The following is a 17,355-nucleotide window of genomic DNA, read 5'->3' as shown; positions in this document are numbered from 1 at the left end:
GAGAGAAATTCTTGGCGAAAACAATTTCTTGACGTGGATGGATTCGATCCCCTGTACCCATGATCCGAAGTCGACCACCATAACCCCTAGACGGCTCTCCAGGCACGCTAGCAGAGCGCTACATAGGCTTGTATAGAACAGTATAGCCTGGAGGTGGGAAAGGGAAGTGAGGAGCAGGAGGAGGTAAACGAGGACGGGAGCGAGTAAAGCATGCATAGCGAACAAGAGAAAAATGGGAAGAGAGAGAATCAAAGCGAGAGAGCAAACTATATAGAGAGAAAGAGGAAGCGAACAGTAGAAAGAGAGAGAGAGAAAGAAAGGGAAGAGATAAAAAAGAACGAGAAAGGAACAGAAATATATATATATAGAGAAAGAAAAATAGATATAATAAAAGAGAATAAAGAAGTTACGAAATAAGTAAATTACGTAATAAGGCATTTCGTGCATTTCGTTTTAAATATGAACATTTTGACAGAAATCTATCTGGCTGTTGAAATGATTCTAGATCCTGAATTCTAGAGACACAGTTCTCGAAATGGACCTCACAGCATCAACACCTTATTAGCTTTCCTTATTTCCTGTAATTATTGTCTTCAGATTACGAAGATGCGAAGTGAAAAGAACGTTCTTCGTTTGTTTCATTTATTTTCTCTTGGCATTGCTCGTCTTTTTCACGCATTTCGGGACGCCAGAACGGTGATTCACGTGACTTCATTAGGATGCATACTCTCAATTGGTGCATATATGATAAATATGAGCTCTGAGTTACCTCCTAACGTGCTTTGCCATGCAGTCGCCCTTCCGTTCTTCCTTGTCGCACATGGCGATGGTGCTCTATCAACTGATTTTTCTTCACTTTGGCCGACAAGTGCAAAATCCGGATAGGCTCAATGCTTAGCGCTGATATTGCACACTTTATTTATAAAGAAATAAGTGGCGAGGAGGAGATATCGCCTGTAGAAAGAGGTTGTGAATGCGAGGAGTAAACCACTTCGTCGCCTTTGAAACCGAAGTGCTTGAGGTCCTTTAAGCAAGCCCCGAAACTCACGACAATACTATCGGGCAAAGTATATAAAAAAGGTAGATGATGAGATGAAGGGCCGCACGCTCTTTCAATTTTTTGTCTTTTTTAAACAGTCAAACGACTCGCTTGCACCCATTCTTTGCAACAGAACTTCTGATTCAGACTTCAGTATCCAGTAAGCCGCTTGTCGTACGCGTTGGGTTATCGGACAGAGATTGCTGTTCACGCTGTTTGGTTTTAGTCAGCGTCCTGCCCTTGCTTTTTTTTATATGCACTGTTTTTTCCCGCTGTGTAGCATTCCTCATTCCGCCAATTTCGTCTCTCAGCGCTCCGTTGGCCATGTGGCATGAAAAATGGTGAACGAAAATCGATGTCCGGATTCTCTGGTATACTCTCCTAAATGATAAGAGAGAGAGCAGCGAAACTGCGTTCTACAAAGGTTGCTTTTTATGTACCGATATGAATGTGATCTATTGAACTGCAAGAGATATATTTGCGCTTGAACATTTCGTGTTATGAACGTTTTGCGCTTGCCAACAGGACATAGCCGCTATGAACTGAATTTCATTGTTCCCTCTTCAAGTGATCACGATTGTACAAGAAGCTCCCGGGTTAACACCTTCACTATCAATGTAACGAAACATAGATTAATCGAGGGTCCAGTTTCTTAGTACAAAGACCCTGTACTCGTCGCGGGCATGCTATTTTTCAAGCTACAATCAATCCATTTATGTTACACCTCTACACTGGAAATAAGTTCTCCTACTCACGTCCCCTATGCTTTCCGCCATCAGCTTGATAATTGTGGCGCCCTAATTATTTAGTAATTTCCTAATAAATATTATTTGATTTGGATATAAAGACACGCAAGGACACGGATGAAATAGGGAGGCATCAGGCTGACAGCTGCCACCCAAAATAGCACGACACCTGCCTAATTCTTCGGGAAGGGGGAATAGAGAGGGAAAGAACATAGCAGGGAAGAATCAGAAGATAGGTTAGATTGGTAAATAGACAACAAAGAGGGGGAGAAAGAAAAATAAAAACATATTAAAGAAATCTCAATAAATGCGAGGCAAGATCTCTTTTTTTACGAGTCATTGAAGCGCTGAATCATTCTGGTCATGTCGAACAGCCGACCATCTCAGAAACAGGCAACCATTAAGGGTAGCACACTTAGGTCCAATGAGTCCACATTAGCAAAACGTAGCGTCTAAGTTAAAGATAACTCATGTGAATTGTTTCTACACATACGACATTTGTACGTTGTCAAATATACATAACATAACGCCTGAGTTTCGCGTAAACTTGGTCAGGGAAAGAACGCTCTGCATATGTATGGAAATAATTAAATTCCGTGGAATTTCGCGCTCACATTGTAATGTTTCCAGTGAAATGACCATTTCATTGAAGACAGTAATACCGTCTTACAGTGTCACAATTTGACTCTCATTGTGTCACAGTGTCACAGTATGACAGATCTTATTGTGTCACAATGTCACAAAAGAGCTCTATTTATGTATGACAACTTTTATTACAGTCGTTTGGGTACGTTCTTTGTAGCGCCGATATTACTTCCCTGGATGCGTTGTTGCTTTCAGTGAAAGAAACTAGTGAATTGAAAATTCTCCACTAAACAACGTCCCACATCAATGAACTTGTGACAATGTCAAAAGGTAAGGCACACGGTCATTTTCGGCAGTTATACCTTTACAAGTTTTAATAGTGTCGTTGACAGAGATGCGATGTTCGCCGGCCAAGAATTTTAGTAATAAATATTATATGTGTTACTCACGTTTGCTTGTTTCAAGAGCAGCTGTCGATACAGCGCAGTGCCAATACTGAAGTTGTGGAAAGTTGACGCTACGCATGAGTAACTGGACCTATTAAGTGATGAGGAGTAACCTACTAGGTAAAGGGGGTTTTGGGAAGCGGGTAGCTGCAAAGAAAAATTATTATTTTCGTTTTGGTGAATAACGCTACCCATGTGGAATAGACAGAATAACTCAAGCATTCATAGATATATTACGCAATGGGGTGCTATATGCCATGCTACAATGGCACGTTTCAATGATGACGTTGGTCGGCTACTGCTTGACATCAACCGTACGCACAGTCAACCGAAAAAGTTTCCGGACCCCACGAGCGCGTGCTAGAATGCCTGTCCGCGCGCCTAGCGGTGCGCCACCTACAGTCGACTGCAGCGCTGGGACTGCAGTGGGTCATGTTATTTTCTGGCATATCAATTTCCTACCGCCCGAAAGCGGATTTTTATTTGAGAAAATAGGTATTGCGCAAAAAAGACTGGAACGAAGTGCAGACACAAGGTGACTAACACGGGGTCAGGTTAGGTGACTACCTGTCCTTTTTTTGCGCCATACCTATTTTCTCAAAAAATGAACGAACTAGCTCAGCAACAAGCCCTCTTGAATAGCATTGTTAGTTCGTTGTCTTCATGCATTGCGTTTACCTGCAGTATGACCATCACACTTTTACTTTGGCACCTGATTGACGGCTATCATGGCTTGCCTCGAACGTGGTGCCGTTGTTTACATAGCCATTTGTGAGAAAGGTTGCAATTCGTAACAGTTCTGCTGGTAGAATACCCTCGAGACAGAAATATGTATGTAGCCACGCCCGCAGAAGAGGGCGTCGCGTTGAAAAGAGAAAGGTGAATCACGTTTGTGCCCAGTGACAAAATAGCCAATTGACTTGAGGTGTAACGAGGCAGTAGGAGTTTCTTACGGAACGTAGACAGTAGAGATACATGTCTTCAAACCATCTTGATCAGTTTCCTCCCTCCCCCGCAGGTAAAGAACATATTGCCATTGCAGCAGATTATCCGACTTGCTATGACGTCACTGAACCCCCGCCTAACAGTTTCCCAGGACCGTCAATGGCTGCCTAATGTAATACATCACTTTGCATCCGGGCAATCCTCGTAAGCTTCTCGAAAAACAAGGTTGCTACTTCTTATTCAATATCATCATTCAGTTGCCTCGTTTCCCTGCAACAATAAACAAGCCTACGATGCCTTCCAATTTCAACCGAGTGGTCTTACTGAACGCCCGAATCACACAATGACCGACATGATTTATATGCCTGTTTAGAGTGTTAATCGCTACGGCTATGATGAGCCAACTTTTACCAGCTTTGCTCAGAACACTCGTGCGCTGATACGAGCAGATTTTTTACCTTTTATTTTTTCGGTACACAAAAGACAACCTGGCATTTGGACAAGCTCATTCCAAGCACTGCACAGCTGTCGACTGAGTATGCTCATCTGTACAACACTACACCAAAAAATAACGTAACATTAGCCACTACTCTGTTTCCGAATCACAGATATGCTGGAAGTATCGGTGACAACTACGCGACCAGCATGCTCACTTCAATGCATGAGTGTCCTCCTGTGCTCTTCGTCTCGTTCTGTCAGTCCCTCATATCTTGTCTTCAATTTACTGCGGCTGCTAGAAGTGACAATTGTTGCTTCCCAAATAGCCCCACAGGAACCATTCAAGTATCTTGCGTTTTTAAGTGTTCAGCTTCAAAACAGCGCAACAACACGAGGACGAAGAAAGAAACAACTGGGCATGAGTTGACTCGCAAAAAAGAAGCTGCGCAATTTCCCCAAATTTCAGATCTCCTAAGCTTTCAGATGTTGCCCATTTCCAACGCCTGACAACACACCTTGTGCCCACCACCTTTAAGAAGCGCCGCGAGAGCGTTTTCTTGCCGTGAGATATCTGTTGCGGTATATGCACCACAAGAAGAACAAGAAGCATGCAAGGAAGGAAATCATGAAGTGTCTATTCATGCAAAACAGCGTGTAAGAGCGCCTTTTAATCGCGCTCTAGATTATTGATGAGACGTGAAATCGATGCTGTTGCACTTATTTTAGATATCGTGTCCTAGCCGTATATATTTGAACTTGTGCAGCCGCTAATGCAGGAGACGGGGTATTTGATAGACATATATATGAATATGTATGTAAAGCGAAATTTCAGAACTATGAACATATGGCGATAGTCCAAGCTCGTACTGACAACATTGGATGTGAACTTCCTCTGAATCTCATACTTTACTGAAGTTTTGCTGATGATGTGAAATATAATTGAAGTTTTCAGTTATTCCAAGGACCTATAAATTGTACTTACCGGATACTTAGGTGGTTCGCACTCACTAATGTCTTCACCTGGCGCGCATTAAAAATAGGAGAAAAAATTGCCTAATATTAGATACTGTGAGATGTCGTACAACTCACATTTAGTGAAACAGTCTTGGTGCATTCGTAAATAACTTTGTCGTTCTCTAAAAAGCTATATGTACAACAAGCCTGGATCTCAGCTTTAACCCTTTCGGCCCTGGCGTATTCAACTGACGACACCAAATAAAATTTCTCCTAGCATCTCAGAAACTGAACCAAAACTGCCAAATCTTGGGGGGGTATTTCTTCAGCTATCCTAATCTACACCACGATTGTGGCATTTTTGCGATGTTGGGAGCCGCAAAGAAGAAGCTTGACCGAAGTCACGGGTGACTCCGAGGCGGGCAAGCTGTGGCGTCGGGAAGTCCTGAACTTGTTTCAAGGACTTCGACGCTTCCAAATACGACGTTAGTTCAGAATTTCTGTACTGTAGTGAGTAGCAGGGATGAAAAAGCCATATTTATTATTTTATGACCACTGAGCACTGGTGACCTAATTTCACGCCATGTCTGTAAATCCATAAATACTTATACCATTTGCTCAATTTCTTGTTTGTGGTCTTCTGAGACCGTAAATATTAGCAGTATGCGTACTAAAAAGGTATCGGACACAAATAAAAATTCCAGGGCTGAAAGAGTTAAGGAATGGTGAAGTATATCTCAAGTGGCACAATCGTAGATCGGCTAGCTCTTGTGATTTCTAACTGTTCGCGCAGCTGCGATTTCTTTCGGGAAATTTGTACAATTATGATAGTATGTGCATGATAAGGAGAATGGGAGTTTTAGTCATTCTGATATAGCGCTAGTACCTCACCGCGTGTTTGGTGAAGAAATATTTTGAGCAGGGACGGGTGTCAGGTGACTAGATCATAGATTGAATGGTGGATGAAAAAAGATGGTTGATCCCTACGTCATAGGAATCGGAATAACACGAAAGTAAAGCGTGCCCTTACAGAAGTAACTGAATGTTTACGGTGCATTGATATAAGAGAGTTTGCACAATGCACGTTGATGTCCGGCAGCTATAGCACTGTTTAACGTAGATGCACCCACTTTGATGATGGGTGGTACATCTCCATCCCGACGAGTAACGTCCACGTTAAATGATTACACAAAACCTTGTGGTAGCTGTAGTAGTTAACGGTGAAAGCGTATTCAGAGAACGAGGTGTGATAGCAAGAAGAGCGCCGCATATTGGACGCAGAACTTGGTCGCCATCCCGCAGCATGGTAAATGTGATTGAACCCCACGGCCGGACTAGAGGGAAACGAAAAGCGCGTCTTGCCGCCCCCCGGCCGCAATTTTTCTCGGGGCGAGAGTGTGAGCGGTGAACGCGGTGTAACAGCCAGGTGAGGCAGGCGCGCGTCGCAGAGCTATTTTTGGTTTGGATTAGCGTGATGCTATGAGCGAGGCTGACGCTTTTACGACGGTTGCGCTTAGATCGCCACCTCGCGGTGTGTTAAGGCATTGACAAAATTGAACTTCTATTGAAAACGCGCCGAATGGGACGGACGTGTAACGCGTTGCAGGTGTTAATCGCGGAGGCCACAGTAATAACGAATTACTTTACCGCTCCCAGAAGCCAACACCACCCCGCTGACCGGGAGAGTGGTAGATATAAAAGGCGCGTTTGTAAAGCCTCTAGAGTCTGACCGTGGCGCAGTGGGTATAGCGTGCCCGGCATCTGTTGCTGAGGGCCGAGCGGTTGTGGGTTCGATGCCCGTTGACGGAACATTTTTTCTTTGTCATCTGTTCGTGTAAATTCTTTCAACGTCATTTCCGTGACGGAAATACGTCACTGAAGTCTTGGTGGACCACGGCATAAAACACTTTCGGGTTAAAAAATGGAGAAGTTTGAGATGGCTGTGTTAAACAGCCCCACTAACGCGAAACCTGGGGAGGCGAGAAGCGGCCGTGTTTCCCATTGGGACACGTAAGTTGCAATGAGAGGACAGCGTCCTCTCATTGTTACAGACAGAACTGCATACAGCGTTCAGCGCCCACCGCAGCAAGCGTCCATTGCAGAAAAATTGGCCGCGCATCTGCGTGCTCTGCTGCAAATGCCATGTAAAGACGATAAAGGAGGCGCTGCGTTTACGCTGCGTGAGATATGGACGCCATCTGGCAGTACATCTGGAAACATGAGCTTGTGCAGAGGGTTTCCTTCCTCCGTGGCAGAGGGCGTTCGTCGGCGCGCATAGCATGGTATTTTCAGCGCAGCCGCAGTCGCTGCTTAAGAAACTAGGGTCTTTAGAATTATGTATCTATGTATTTTCTAATAAAGGAACATATCACGTAATAATTACCTAGTGATGTTACGCCTCAGATATGCGTAATATTTACTTTTTGATCGACAACGTTCACTAGTATGAACAGCCGTACTAGTTCAAGATGGGTGGGCGGTAAGCAAGTGGTTCAACTTTGGCCGGGTGGCTGAATCGGGTGACAGGCAGACAAACAGAAAGACAGACAGACAGACCAAAATTTCTGCGTTTAACTTCCCCAAGAAAGACTATCGTTTTTAAAAGACATTTTCCTGAGTCTTGGCGTCGTGTTATTTGCCACTCGGTGAAGCGCACGTGCTGTTGTTTCACGCAGGAGAGCACATGTTCTCGCGAACTTTTCCATGGCTAGCGCGCGGTCTAATTTGCCACTTGCTTGACCGTGAAGGGCGGCGACAGGAGACAACGTGACGGACTACGACGAGAGGAGACGCCGAGAGCCCGAGCGCATGATTTGATTCACACTAAAAGAATGGTGGTGGCTTCAGGTAAAGCTTCACTTATACCCCTGTCACACTAGACGCTTTAATGTCATTCGAATGTAATGACATTCACATCTAATGACATTATGTGCCTGCTACAGTTATATTTAATGTCATTAGACTCGAATGACTCAAGCAATCGACTGAGTTTGAAAAACGCATTCGCTGTCGAAGTCAATACGAATGTATACACTCTACCCCAGAGACTACTTAAAATGTGCCATTTACTATTCTAAATTTGACATGCATTCGTGCAAACACGTTATTAATTTGGCTTTTTTAAGGCGTCTGTGACCTTAACGAGAACAGGTATACGTAAGTATGTCGCAAAACATTTTTTGCTCTCCACCTCAGTGGCGTCTAGCCGTCGGCACTGTCGGCCATAATGCATACAAACAGACGCATGTGTGCATGTGTATCTGCAGTGATGGAATGAGCTCCACGAGTGCATGGACCGAGGTGGAGATGTTTGCTCTCATAAGGCTATGGGAAGACAATTGTGCGCAGTTTCGTTGAAAGCTGTTTTCCCGCATGGATGCGTGTGAGACCGCGTTTTGAAATGGAACAAAGGCGAAACGCTGTGGGTTTCCGTGCGTGTGCTGTCGCACCGCAAAATGCCACGGGTACCTCCTTCACTTCGCGTTCTCGAAAACTGCAATAGATGCAGCACGGTTTTGTTTTGCTTTTGCTTCCCTTAATGCAGCGCATGCATTAAGCCAGCGCACTACGCCTTGTTTTACGTGCAGACTCAACAGGCTGCGTATCGATTCTTCTTCTGTCTGACGAACAAATTTCTTCTGGCTTATGCGCTTTTCTCGGAAGCTAAGTACAAAGCAACTAAATACTTTACTTGCTGCAGCTTAGTGTGGACTGCACACAGCCCATATATGGACTGTGTGTACTTCGATATGGACACTTCTATATGGGGTGCACACAGCCCATATAGAAGGCTTTGCGTAGAATCCAAATTGGGATGAACGCACTGAGGTCGGCTTGCGAGGAGCGCGATGACACTGACGACGCCGATGTATTGACGCGAACAGCGGAGGTGGCCATTTTGTTTGAGGTCACTAAGCTCGGATGAACACGCTTTTTTTATTCCTCACGTGAGCGTGGCGCGTAGGCGGTTGGCCGCGACGTCACGATTACACAGCGATGCCATTGGCTGGAGGAGGGTCCTTTGACGGCAAAAAGCCGCTTTTTTCTTGACTTGTATCCGGGTATAGTAGTGGACTGCGCGACGTCCGCTCGTTTTTTGCGAATGTATACTGGGATGTCCCCTGCATAAGTGGAGAAACGTCTCCTTTGTAATAGCCGCATCGCCAGTGCTGTTCGTATGCGCACTCCTGTATGACCCTTGATGGCGTATAGTATTATTATTTTGTTAATAGATGTTCTGTTATTTGTTAATTCATATTCTGTTACACCAGAGACAATCTTTCAGAATCTTGTGTTTTCTCCGGGCATTCGATAAAATGTGTTCCGCGGTTTTTAAATCTCCACAGTTTGGTTCGGTGGTCAAACGCAGAGGGAAATGTAGCTATTCGCGGATTCGCCGTTAGGTGAAGTGTATGAAGGTGCCGACGGAGGTGAGTGAATGCACTGTTTTCAGGTCGGAGTGAGTGAGCTGATAAAGCGCTCTTACTGTGTCGAGAAAAACATAGGTGATTGTCTTCTGTGTCGGTATTACTCCTTATCATTGCTAATACGTCTGATCGAAGAATGCCCGCTTAGACAAGTACCAGCTGCTCTGCAAGTGTCGTACCTGGCATTTTCGTATCTGGCTTACGCATTCTGAAACTATGCGCCGGTTTCATATATATAAAAGCTCTCGACGACACCCTTCGATGTTAGTTCTTGCTCTGATTAAGAAACTTTGCAATGGCAGAGCTAAGCCACCCACTTAGGCATACATCACATCGATGTTTGAAGAATAAATGAAAACTCTTTAGAGTAATATTCCTAAGCTTTGCAACAAGACAACTCCCGAAAAGACCATTTAACGGCATGCAGAAGCCTTGATATAAGGCCGTGCATGGCGAACCCATGACAATGTTGTCTTAGTTTGCGAATCACATAAGATTCAGAGGTTGTGTGTCTTACCCAGGCTCTTTATTGTCTCCGCTGTTGTAGCAACCATTGGCTCCTCTTCGGCGCATAACGTATGATTTATGGTACGGTTCACGCAGAGTATTCCCGAGCCGTTGGCAACTGGATACAGAAAAAGACAAATATATACACAAACCTTCTAGCTTCACAGTCCTTAAGAATTAAAGAATGATCAATGGAAAAGGAGCTAAGCAGCTTAGCATCTCCTCTCCGTTGCTCAGCCAAAGCAAAATTACGCGCCGATTCCTCGCGAAAAAAGGCTAGCTACGCCGTCTGTTAAAATTCGCGTTTGCTCTGAATTTTAAGAATGTGAGCTCTAGCAGAACTGCGCAATATACACCAAACAATTGTCTCACGTATCAACAACAGAAATTTTTCAAAAGGGTTATTCCTAACATTCTTAGCTAGGCTTGGACCTCCAGCAATGAAAGCGGCCTACAGAAAACAAGGAATGCAACCATACCTGGTGCACCTACAGACATGTTGCTAGAATCACACACCTTATCCCTATTGGAAGAAAAAACAAAATGGTGGGCATAGTGGAAAGCACCATGGATCATTATGGTGGATTAATATAGGGGATGAATGATAGGTGCATTGTGGGTAGTGGGAAGGTGGGTAGGGGATGGTAAAATGGTGGAGAAAGTCGGTGGATAGTGGATACTGGCTTAGATGGGTGGACAGTGGGCGAGGTGGGCAGTTGACTCAGGTCATTGGCGGCAAAACGGCGTAGTTCCATCATTATTTTTCATGGCATCCGAAGATGTGGCCGGCTGCTTTGCAGTGGAGGCATTTCGGGTGCTGGTCGGAAGAAGTGAAACGTTCGAGATCCTCGGGCCTTAACGCTGTCCGGCTGGCGGGTACTACGGCCTTCGCAGCGGTGGTGGTGACTGGCGAAGGGATTGCGTTCGTGGCGGTCCTTAGTGCGCGTTTGGGTAGGGGACAACAGGGCGTTCGACAGCGATGGAGCTCATTGCTCCTGACCATAGCTCTGGCGGTAGAGCAATGCTCCGTGCGTGCTGAATTTTCTCAGGAACAATATCAGAAATTGAATGTCCTTGGGACTGCCATTTGAGGAATCAGATGAAACAGCTCTTCTTTACCACCGCTTTGCCAGTCTAACGCAAGTCATTTGTGGTAATGGCTCGACTTTCAGCCTAGTCTGTCGTCAGTGACTGGTGTTTGTATGGCCTTTTCCTCATCTCTACCTCCTGTTTAATCACTGTGGCTTCCAGTCAGTCAGTCAAGAACTTTTATTCATTGGTCCTCTGTGGCTTCCAACGAAAATTAGTCCACATTAGGTTCAAGGTCAGTGAGTTGTTATTGCGCCCCGGCCCATAAAGACATTTCTCTTCTCTGGCCATAGTGGAGTCGTAGTGGCGGAACAAATGAGTCATCTTCTCTGGGCACGTGTTGATGATCTCTTTCGGGAGCTGCGAGTGGCTTTTAAGCAGGGTTTCGGCCTTTTGTTGGCGGATGACAGTTGAGAAAGTATGCAGGAATGCATATCGTAATATGTCCCAGGTTGTTGACATGAGTTCATGAGTTCTGTTCATGAGTTCCGTAAATGAAAGTTTTCAGACACAAACTCGTGTCTTACGCGCAATGTTATCAATATATACTAAAGTAGTCTTAAAGGTTGCATTACACATCTGGCGTGTCCTACGCCGAGCCATTGCGCATTAAAGTGCTACAGCCAATATCACGACTTCAGGTTGAAAAAGACGAACAAGTACGCCTTAAATGCTGAATATAGTAAGGTTAACCCAAAGACAGGTGTTTTCACTGTATTACCCTATGGTGAGTAGCGATTTCACTTTTCGCTTTCCTTGGCAAAAGGTCACCCAATAAACAGTTCCATAGTTACCATTCTGACTATCGCCCCCATCGCCGTAAAAAAACACGAAACCAAATTACGCTCAAGAATATATGCCTTGTCTATGTGGCTGGCGAGGTTACCCTGGAGGCCGCGACGGAAGCGAGCGCCGGAAATGGAAGGCGCCTGGACATGGTGAGGGCGAAGAGCGCGCCGCAAGAACGATGGGGATTAGCATGCCACTAAGCTGGGAAGGAGGAAGGATACGAATCATCGCGAAGAAGGAGGCGTAGTCCGACTACAAAGGCGCGACTCCTTCATGCGTGGCGTCTTGCCCTTTGCTAGTCAATTAGCGCATTCTATACACTGGCTCGTCTGGTCAACCCACGACTGAGCGCAGAACGTGAAAGAACGGCCTCGCGCCCTATCCGCGTTCGGTGTCGATGAACTTCGACTTCGGGGTCGATGGACTCGCCCTAGGCCTGGCGCAATAGGCGCCCGGCCGAGGGCAAGTTCATCAACCCGCAATTCGTCGCCCGGCACGAGCTGAAAGCACGGGTGAATGGTGCGGGCTACGCATGTCCAGGGCACTTCCGTAAAACGCTCTAAACTGAATAACCGCAGCACAACCACGGTGCAAAAAAGACGGATATTACCTATGCTTTTTCGCATAACTCAGGATAAAAAATTCCGCTAAGCTATGTTTTCTGGAAACATTTAGCAATCTACCGCAAATTATTAGCTTATACTGCAGTGTAACTCATGTGCAGTAAAAATGTAGCCGATGCAAAAAAAGTTCCCGAAAAAATCAGCAAAGCTTTGCATATACCCTATTAAATTATGAAGTTTAGCACAATATGTAGAGATATCATTAGCGTCGTACATTGCCGAGCCCTCGACGAGGCTTTTGTGTCACCTATTTTTGAATGGGTCAAACTTCTATGGCCAACTCACCTGCGCAAAACTCCGAGTCCATGGCCGTGCTTTGGGAAACTGTAACGGTAGATATCATTGTAACCACTGCGATGATGAATATGCGGATTATTTCTTCTCTTGAACAAAATTGAAACAGGAAACTGATTGCGTTTAGAAACAATGTTAATATACATCTAAAAGGAGCCAGCGAAATAGCACGCGAGAAGTGCTCCGTATTTCAAATCACAGTGCACCGGCACGCATAATTGTTATTTTTTACGACAATCGGCTTTACTGTAACACGTGGTCACGCTCTCTGTCGGCTGCGTCCTCGTGTAAGGGAACCTTATCACATGCATGCGAATGTTCTGCTGAAATTTGATAAAGTGCACAAAAACCTGAACAACGGAGATGACGCCACAATATAAGATAATGCATTGATAAATTCTGGGGCATTTCAGGAAAGATTAGAATCTCGAAGATCAACGACCATTCTCATAAATGTCATTCTACTGTAATTTCAGAAATCGTGTCTCGTGAACTGATTTTAAGTGTATATATTAGTTGACGCGCTCCACTGAATTATAAAACGCGCGAACTAACAATTGCTAATATAGAACAAACCCTGCGAATGTTCGGCCAATAAAATGTGTCTTTGCCAGTTCCGCTATACAATGGACAAAGGAAAGTTTTTTTCTGTGCGCAGAACATTTGAAGGAAACAAATACTTAGGACACAAAGTTCATTGCTCAGACGGCGGGAATATATGTACTAAGGGCGGGGGCAGGAATCAGAAAAAGAAGGGGAGTGGGCACATATGTAAAACTGCTTACTGGCAGACTAAAGAGCAAACTTGAAATCAACCTACAGACATATTCAATACATTATTCTTAATAGACTGCACGCTAAAACAATCACAAAGACTTCATGCCTTTGACGGCCATTTTTTGACACTACTTTCTGATTACTTGCGCATCATCAAAAATAGGGATGTACTTTCACTTTAAACAATGACTTGCTAAATGTTAACCAGGATAGCTGCATGTCAAATTAGCATGCTCTCTGAGGAAGCCGTTTAGATATGGCCGATGTAGAACCGACAGCACGATAATGAGGTAAACGAGTGCTGATCCACCGGCTACATCGCTTTACATAAGTTCACAGAGGCCTGCTGCTGCTTTGGATTGACCTAATATTAGGGGTGTGTGAATAGCGATGTGTCGTCCTCAACGCGATTTAGAGTAATGAAAAAGCAAGTGAGAATTGAATCTAATATATTTCGGTTACTTTAGAATATGAATAGTACAAATACTGACGTCTGGAAAAAAATTTCTTCACCAAGCAGACTTGAAGAAGTAACTTGGCTGTACAGAAAATCATATACAGGAAATGTATGCATTGTAGAACACTATTGCTTGATGGTAGAAAATGTGTAGTTACTTGAAGTCATCAACAAGGAAGGATAACTGCTTGCTGTGCTCGCGAAAGTAGCGACATTGTTGTGCATTCCTCACGGCAACCAAGACAGTCGCTCACTAGGCCAGCTTGTGCTGATATCTTAATACTTTGATCATTGTGCCACACGCGACTTGTTTTGTATTTTTATGTAACTACGTTGCGCGTAGCCGCTTCCTTGCGCAAGCCGCGCCCTAATGTCGGGATACTTCCACAGTATGTTCCACATTATTATGGATCTAACGCAGCCACGAGCGATAAGGCTTGAACGTTCGATACCCCATGTATAAATGCCGACACGACTTTCTGCATATTAGTTTATCGACGACCGACCCTCTGTTCGCCGCTATCAGTGTAGAGTGTGCATTGCTGTAGTTTGAATTTTCATCGCCCGGGCACAATTTTGGCCAAAAAAGTTTCATCATGAACACTCGGACTGCTGCCTTCGTCGATGTGACGACCCAGTGGCAATAGATTATTCTTCTAACCTCGTATTATCTAAAAAGAGAAGCAACAACGACTGGTCGACGTGATGTTGACTCCGGGTGCTTCGCTTTAGGATGACCCCGAATAATGCTGGCTTCGCATATTTTTAGACATTACATCTCTTCTCTATCTTATCTCGCCTAGCTCTTATCTTATTTGGAATTGGGTAATACTTCTGTTTCTTCTGTAGAAGTATCCATTGCCCATGCCTGTACAGCCCCCTAGATCCGCTGAAGCAGTTTTCGGTAGATTTTTACCTCGTGGAAAATTAAGTTGAAAGTTCAAAAGTCCGAGTTCAATTTTGCAGCGGGTCTCTATTCGTTTCAGTGGAGTTTTTCAGGGCACTTTTGACACCCTATTGCAATAACATTCTCGGCGTCATCCACATTGACATGCTCTGGCCATCGCACTTATATAATAGCAGAAAATTTGCAAAAGAGCATCTATCTTTTCGTTTTGAGAAATATATTGCGCAAGGTAAACTAGTTTGCGTATTCTAATTTTTCGAATTTGACGTGTAAATATTTGTGCACATTCCAGTACTTGTTATCAAGTTTCGTAGTGTTCTAATACTTCGAACAGTTCAAGTGCATTGCAAATCGTATCGAATACCGAACCACTCTAAGTGAATATTTGAAATTTCCTATATTCGCGCTCCCCTATGATACATACACTGCAAAGTAAACGAAGGGAAGAGTGTCAACTAAAACCTCTCCTTTTGCAAAATCACACAAATCTTCTCAACTTCTCTATGTCCATCACCACCTACAAGACGACGAGATAACAAGATCGTGTTGTAGACAAGATTTTTCTCCTCGTTACACCTTAAGACTTCCTACAACGTAGGACAGCAGTTTCACTGTTTTTTCTAAAAACGATACATATTTCGCCCATGCATGAATTTGCTGGTAAATAAGAAGTTTTTAAAGGTCACAATAAAATGTGAGCGCAATAATTTTTGCTATTGCACCCCAAAATAACATGAACTTCGAGATGGTATTTTCACTAATATCGGATATACTTGTACATGGTAAAAAAACACTTACCACTTAAGGCGAAGACGGAGACGTACGTGAAAAGAGCATCGGGGAGACACAGCGTCATCACTTCTGTCGACTGACGCTGATTCCCATATGTTCTGCCCAACAAATCTAGATAGTGTTTTGCAATTTCTTTATATGCATTCCCTTCCGGGCACATATGGGATATTTAGCATGACATGAAGGTCTGACATTATAGTCACTTCGTTCCTCCACAGCTTCTCCGAACTACCGTCGTGTCGTTATTATTCATGAAATCTGTCGACGTCAACTGCTGACGCAGAAGGCGTATCTGATGGAATATATAAATAATTAAACATATTAGACTGCGTGTTTCATATATTCATGCTTTAACCCTTGACGTATGAACACTCACCGTCATGGCTACGAGTGGCGTTGACTAACACTCCCATATTAGCATGCACACGAATCCCCGATAAAAGTGGATGAGGGGAGGACCGCTGCCGTAGCTCAATTGATAAGAGCATCGGGCGCGTGATCTGAAGGTTGTAGTTCTGGTCCTTGCCGGCGGCAAGTTGCCTTTTCGTCCACATTACTTTCTTGATATCTTTACACAATTACTACAGTACACTTGAATAGTGTAATTAACGTTCCATATATACCATCCTTGGTTTCATCTGCTGGTTTTCATTAGGGTTGAATCAAAATACTAAAAAAGGAGCCCTCAAAATTTCTTTCCTTCACTGATATACGTATATATATAATTTGCTGCAGTCATTGGGATCTACTTATTGTTTTCGTGACGTGCGTATCATGAATTTCTAGTCATGACTAGCTAATAATGTTCCACACGCACTCAGATAATGCTGTGGAAGTTTTGTAGATATCCATTTTTCTAAATGTCCGTAAGATCAAAAACACCCCGACAAGTGGATAGTGATTCACTTGGAATGGGTGCTGTGATATCCTTGTCACAGCCCGCGACGGCTCTACAATGGTTACTGATCGCGGCTGGAAACTGGAAGGCCGTGGGTGCAGTCTCGACCGCAGCCATCGAAGCATCTAGCATTTGCATTGCGATGCAAATGAAATGCTAGATGCTTGTTTGATTGAAATTGAACAGACTTGGAAGACAAGAACAATGCACTCATCCTTGTGTTTCTCAGTCCCTCTTTTAAGTTATGCGCTTGTATCGCGAAAGGCCGCTGATTAAGACTCCCAGGTTTCAATTGAAAAGTATAGCCTATAAAGTGGATGAGGGAATGACCGCTGCCGTAGCTCAATTTGTACAGCATCGGACGCGTTATTTGAAGGTTTGAGGTTCGGTACCTTCCAGCGGCAGCTTATCTTTTCGTCTACATTTATTTATTCTCATTTATATCACAATTACAACAAATAACATCCCCTATACTTTCCTTCGCTTGATTGTTTGTTCGTTTTCCCGGGGACTCGTTTGTAGGTTATGCCCTTGTTACACAGACAGCCTAAACCTCGGTTAGTGTAACCGTGGTTACGCGTAATCGCGGTTCGCTTATGTTACACGGTATGCGAAACCGCGGTTATGCCGCTAACCGCGGTT

General features: G+C 44.2%; 1 protein-coding gene across 2 annotated transcripts in view; it reads right to left on the bottom strand.

The window, feature by feature from the left end:
• The window catches only part of LOC119399688 (uncharacterized), a 44,072-nt gene extending 28,176 nt beyond the window's left edge, over window positions 1-15,896 (bottom strand). For both annotated transcript variants that reach the window (XM_037666506.2, XM_049417814.1), the window contains exons 1-5: window positions 15,822-15,896; window positions 12,874-12,912; window positions 10,098-10,205; window positions 5,182-5,219; window positions 2,820-2,963 (exon numbers count right to left, since the gene is read on the bottom strand). In XM_037666506.2, the coding sequence (XP_037522434.1) occupies window positions 2,820-2,963; window positions 5,182-5,219; window positions 10,098-10,205; window positions 12,874-12,912; window positions 15,822-15,879 (387 nt within the window). In that variant the 5' untranslated portion in view covers window positions 15,880-15,896. The remainder of the gene's footprint in view (window positions 1-2,819; window positions 2,964-5,181; window positions 5,220-10,097; window positions 10,206-12,873; window positions 12,913-15,821) is intronic.
• Window positions 15,897-17,355: the final 1,459 nt, after the last annotated feature.

This window comes from Rhipicephalus sanguineus, chromosome 7 (genome assembly GCF_013339695.2).
Source record: "Rhipicephalus sanguineus isolate Rsan-2018 chromosome 7, BIME_Rsan_1.4, whole genome shotgun sequence".
Classification (NCBI taxonomy): Eukaryota; Metazoa; Arthropoda; class Arachnida; order Ixodida; family Ixodidae; genus Rhipicephalus; species Rhipicephalus sanguineus.
This window is presented reverse-complemented; position numbering and strand designations above follow the sequence as displayed.